The 5755-nt window shown below is 35.6% G+C and overlaps 1 protein-coding gene across 1 annotated transcript; it reads left to right on the top strand.

The window, feature by feature from the left end:
- The first annotated feature begins 1828 nt into the window (after positions 1-1828).
- On the top strand, positions 1829-4602 carry EMB2731 (ER membrane protein complex subunit 8/9 homolog). The gene is made up of 6 exons (XM_086582421.1): positions 1829-1956; positions 2024-2248; positions 2327-2473; positions 2559-2618; positions 4093-4259; positions 4354-4602. The coding sequence occupies exons 2-6, from the start codon at positions 2045-2047 to the stop codon at positions 4382-4384; spliced, it is 609 nt and encodes a 202-aa protein (XP_086438547.1). The 5' UTR covers positions 1829-1956; positions 2024-2044; the 3' UTR covers positions 4385-4602.
- The last annotated feature ends 1153 nt before the right edge of the window (positions 4603-5755 follow it).

The raw sequence follows: 5755 nt of genomic DNA on the forward strand, positions 1-5755 counted from the left end.
CTTCCTCATCATTACCATCACTCTCATTTTCATCCAAACCATCACCCTTCTCCTCAACAACATTACCATCACTAACATCCTCATCTGAATTGTCGCCCATTTTGTCAACATCATTCCCATCTTTAACATCCTTATCCAAACCACCACTGATTTCCTTATCATCATTATCCGAAATTCCGTTCGTATGGTTGCTACTACCAGAACTACTCTCACTCTTCAACAAAATGTTCTAAGAAGAAAATTAATTTACGCAACTAATCAAATTACAAGAAATAAAAGTACAATAACAATAACTAAAAAAAAAAAAAAAATATAAAATACCTTCGGTTTGAAACCAGTATCAACAGAACCATAATCCCAATCATCATCATCATCATCATCATCATCGATGATCAGACGTCTCATTGCTAACTTGGAATAACCAAAGAAACGCGCAAACGAAAAAGCTTATTTCGAAAGCTTATCCTTTTGGATTTGGGATTGTTTTAGAAGAAGATAAATTTGAAGTCTGGATTCTTCTAATATCATAAAACAAAAATGAAATTCAGTATAGAGGGATTTAAGAGATGTTGCCACCATCAGTTTTTTTTTTTAAAGCTTTTACCCATTTTGAGATTGAGGCAATCGTTTTATTTAATTGAAGTTTGAAGAGATTCGATAAGAGGAAAGAGAGGTTGGGAGGGCGAACAACGATTTTTCTTTTGAAATTTATATTTTTAGGTTTATTTTTCCTTGGCAGACGTACGAACAATTGAAAAGGGCGTGGATTTGCCTTTTTTTTTTTTTTTTTTTGCCGGTGACGTGTCCGCCTCAGAGAAAAAAGGGGGCTGACGTGTTTCACTGGGAGCATTCTTGACTGTTCAGTATTAATGGTCTTTGATAGTAGGTAGGGGTGATAAAAAGGTCGGGCCGGGCTAGCCCGCCCCTCAAACCATAAAAGTTCTCATGATTGAGGGTCGGGTCAACCCGCCCCTATTTTGTATTGAGGTCGGGTCGAGTAGGGTCAAGCATGAAAACTCAAGCCCTTAACCCGCCCCTCGACCCTCATTTTTTAGGGCCAAATAAGGGCCGGGTCTAATTATACTTTACTAGTTTACTTTTTTTTGTGATTTTTTATTTATTTTTATCATACTTTAATTATGAATATCAATTTTAACTAAGTAGACAAAACTAATTCCTATGTCTTTAGAAAAAAATAGATAGAGATAGTGGAAGAGATGATATTCTTAAAACATCTACATTTTTTATAATTAACTATGTTGTTAGGTTGGATTTGCTTTTACGTATGACTTATATACACATATCATTAAATCAATTACAAAAACGTGTATGCTATATTATATTCTAATTTATCCCCTATTGAAAACTAATTTAATGATTTTTTTTATGCAATTTAGATAATTATAGTATAATACATAAATTATTACTCCTATTTTGGGTTTACACAAAATAATCATAGTTCACTTTTCTTTTTATATCTGACCTCTTTTACTCAAATAACAAAATACCCCATATGATATGTAGTAAACTACCATTATTAAACATTATTTGTAGTGAAAATATTTAGTTCAAATAGAAATAATTGTGGTACCCTACATATATAATGTAAAAAAAAATAAAATATATCTTATGAGTACTGGGGGCCAAGTGAGGGTTTGGAAGGGCCAAATGAGGGCAAGGCCCATGCTCCGTAATCCTAGACCTAAATTATTCTAACAAGCATGAGGGGGCCAGCACCGCCTCAAATCTGTGAGGCCAACTTTTGAGGATTTTGATAGCATTTTTGAGGGCCGGGTTGAGTGCCTGATGGCCAAATTATCACCCCTTTAGTAGGTGCCCATGTGCCATCACAAATGGGCCGGTTGGACAACCCGCTCCATAAACACCCAGCCGAACCCGATCAAAGTATTATAGACTGTTTTCTTCTCTTTTCTCACCTTGGTTCCTGCAAATCTGGTAAGTGTGGCTCTTAAAATTTTGTTTTTTTTATTAGGGACATTCTCTAATTCTAGTTTGAATGCAGATAAAGGTGATTACTTTAGTGATGGGAGGTGAATTGAAGTACGAAATTGGACAGAATGCATACATTAAGCTGGTTCTCCATGCTCTAAAGCACAAGGCGTCTGCTGTTAATGGTGTTCTAATTGGTCGTCTTATTAAAGATGAAGTGGTCGAGATATCTGATGCAGTCCCACTCTCCCACTCTCACATCGGCCTTCTACCCACCCTTGAAATTGCCTTAATTCAGGTCTCCTATTTTTCCTTATAATAATAATAAAGTTTCATCTTTCAGTCTCATACTACTGGTGTCTATATATCTTATCAGATTGAGGAGCACTTTGGGTCTCAAGGCTTGAGTGTTGTGGGTTATTACCATGCCAATGAGAGGTTTGATGACCTCGAATTGGGCAACGTTGCTAAAAAGATTGGGGATCACATCTATAGATATTTTCCTCAGGTCTCCGTACTTCTGGTGGGTCTACTTTTTATTTAACCCCTGGAGCACTCTTTTTAAACTTTATTATGTATGTTAAGTATTTCCTTTATTTTTCTCTCAGTTGGATAATAAAAAGCTTGAATCTCTTATCAAGGGGAAAGATCGTAACCCGGTTGTGCAGGTAAGTTCTATCTCTTGCAGTTGAATTATCCTTTTGTATTCTCAGTTTGCCATTTAGTTCACTGGTCTGCATTTGTTTGTAGTGTCCATAAGTTACTCAAAATATTATGAGTATTCCCTTTACGGAGATGGTGTTTGGTTTGACTGTTGCATGACTTGTTTATCGTCATCGCGTAGAGGCCCCCCAATAACATTTTTGGCAACAGAAAATTGTTCTCCAATTTCGCAACAAATCTGAACTACTCATCAGAAGTTTCGAATTGGCTGCCAACTTGATCTTAATTTTTCATGTCTTAGATACTTTTTTTATGGCTATGAAAGCATTTCACCGACAGTTGAAGTTAGGACCTCCTCTGATCAAAAGATAAAAGTAAAGAAGAAAGTTGAGAATCCCAGGTTTGTATCTTCTGTGGTAGTGTGGTCTGAACCATTTGATAAATCCACTGTATTTCATACGCCATATACTCATACCAGACATTCAGATTTCAGACATGAAAATTTTGTGAATGCAAGTATTTGAATTTTTTTTAGTATATTCTGGGGAGGACTAGAGCCACTTTTTTTTTTTGTTGATTTCTTTGTTTCCAAAAGGTCCAAATGGTTCAACAAACCAACACAGTTTTGATCAAGTTAAACAAACCATTCTTCTTTTTTCAGTTCATGGCCTTTATATAAAATCTCACAAATTAGTACTTTTTGAACATACTATCACTTAAAGCCAGCTTTACATATCAATTGTATAATTTTGAGCTTAAGCTGATTTACATCATGTCCGCATTTTGGTTGTACCAAATCAGCCTAGGTTAAGTCCTACATGATCTAGAATTGAGTCTTAATAACTACATTTAATTCCTCCCATTGTTCAGAGATTTTCAAACTTGTCCTACATTGAGCTGTCCGGATGCCATAACATTAGGTTGTTTAATTGGTACTATAATCTCTGCATTAGTTGAGCTATCTGTGTTTATTGCTATTTAGTGATAGGAAGTCACTCTTGGAAGCCTTTTTTTCACGCCGGGCCAAGTGCAACCCTCCTAAATGTAGATTTTATTAATTCCTTGGATCTCTAAAAAATGATTTGAATAGTCAACAATCAAGAGAAATGAACTCTGTTTTAATGAACCCTACAAAGGTCCTGCTAGTTATGCTACAGAATGCGATAGGCTGCAAGTTTTTATTGGTACTGTGAGAGAAGGATTTGTTCAGGTGTCTTATGTCTTGGCAAAGGCTCCACTGGAAATCATACGAAGGAATAAAAGTTTTCTTCATTTTTGCAGCCACTGAATTGCATGAAACTTGAAGAACTTTCATCTGTGTCATTATCCCTAGTGTCTATAGTACTCTATTCCCATTATTGTTACGAAGTATCTAGTCTTGTTCCAATTAGCAGTTGTCTTTGTAGTCAGATCTTCTGCACTTCACCTCAGGGACCTGATTTTGATTTGCTAAGTTGCACGTTCTTACTTATGAAACAGCTTTACACGAGGGATCTATCCAAGAATTGGAAGCAGGCTGGATCAGGTGGAAGTGGCTCTTTAACGTTGAAGGAACCTTCAGCAAACATAGTTTTACTGGACTACATTGTGTCTCAGAAATGGGAAGGAGTCGTGGACTTTGATGATCATCTTGATGACATCAGCAAGTAAGCAGTGTTTCTTGCCTGATTTCAGAGGTCTCCTTCTATTGCCATATCAACTACTGCTTCTAACTTCTGTTTAATATCTTTCATTTTGTAGGGATTGGTTGAATCCAGATCTCTTCAAGTAGATTCCCGTCGCCTTGGTAGTGACTACTCTTTAGTACCCTCATTGGTAACAAGTAATTTATCAGTGGGACTTATTTGTGTTGGAAACATCAGGATTAGTTGAAAAAGGAAATTCCATTAATGCCCATGAAGAGTGTTGTTCCTTTCTTGTAATAGAAACCTACCAGTAACAATAGTATTGAACAATCTGATATTTTACTACAGTTGATTTCTGGAGAAAGTTTTGTTATCTAGCATTTAGTGACATCAGAAACAAGTTTTTGCAAACCCACTTTTGATGCCTAAAACATTTTATTGGGCTCAGATGATTGGCTGAAAACACACTCTAAAACTGTAAATATGATGTCATTGTAATGTGGACAGTTTGAACTATTGCAATGCCTTGTCAGGAAAAAGTTGGAAATCTTTATATGAAGCTAGGGATCCTATGAATCTATGTATCATTCTTTTTTTTCGATATTTAATCTATGTATCATTCTCCTGAAGCATACTCGCGAAGATATATAAAATGTTCGTGTCTACTTGAAAGTAGTCATATATGATGTACAACTTACAATGGTAGACCGCATTTAACCATTTTCGGAGACAGACTTTTTCTTTGTCCAAGTAGCCAAAATTAGCCAGCGACATCTACCAAGCTAAAGCCAACTTTCTTCCAACCTGTGCAGTTTAAGCGTTAAGCGGTAGCTAATCGGTTAAGGAGTGCATAACGATTAGGCTTAGTAATCGGAATATATCGGAAATTAATTGGAAACTAATCGGGTGATAATTCTAAATAAGATTTTCCGTTCCATAGGTAATCTATAACACATGCCACAAATAATTATTAGCTAAATACATATTGAAGTGAAATGAAAATGAGAAACATATCCAACAATCACCAAAATGCAATCATAACCTCATTACATAGTTTACTAGTCAACATAAGTCAAATAAAAAACATATAAAATATGAAAAACACAAAGGCATCAATACATCTATACATCAATACATCTATACATCCACTAAAATTATATCATAGAAAAGTTGGTTTAAGTTGGGTTTTATATATCATAGGTCTTTTGTTCACTTTTAACATACATCTATACTGGGTAGAGCTATATTGCGGCTGAAAGCAGCTTCTCTCTATCTTTTCTGAATCTCAAAAAATTCAAATTCAAATTTCAATTTGATCTCTTGTTGTCTATAGGCTCTCTTCCTTTACTGAATAACATCTCTCTCGCTCTTTCCCTTTATAGTCTTGGTTTTCTTTTCTCTGTTTTTTAGTTTCTTTTTTGGGTTCGTTTTCCTTGTTTGTGGTTACTGTTATATTGTCTTTGGCTAGATCTGCATCTAACATGGACTCCCCTACAGGGGAGCCACCAACAAGGATG

This window comes from Coptis chinensis, chromosome 9, assembly GCF_015680905.1.
Source record: "Coptis chinensis isolate HL-2020 chromosome 9, ASM1568090v1, whole genome shotgun sequence".
NCBI lineage: Eukaryota > Viridiplantae > Streptophyta > Magnoliopsida > Ranunculales > Ranunculaceae > Coptis > Coptis chinensis.

Coding starts and splice junctions, on each gene's coding strand:
- EMB2731 (XM_086582421.1), top strand. CDS start 2,045: ATGGGAGGTGAATTGAAGTACGAAATTGGACAGAATGCATACATTAAG. Junction 2,619..4,092: donor ATCGTAACCCGGTTGTGCAG/GTAAGTTCTATC, acceptor CTTATGAAACAG/CTTTACACGAGGGATCTATC. Junction 4,260..4,353: donor CATCTTGATGACATCAGCAA/GTAAGCAGTGTT, acceptor TTCATTTTGTAG/GGATTGGTTGAATCCAGATC.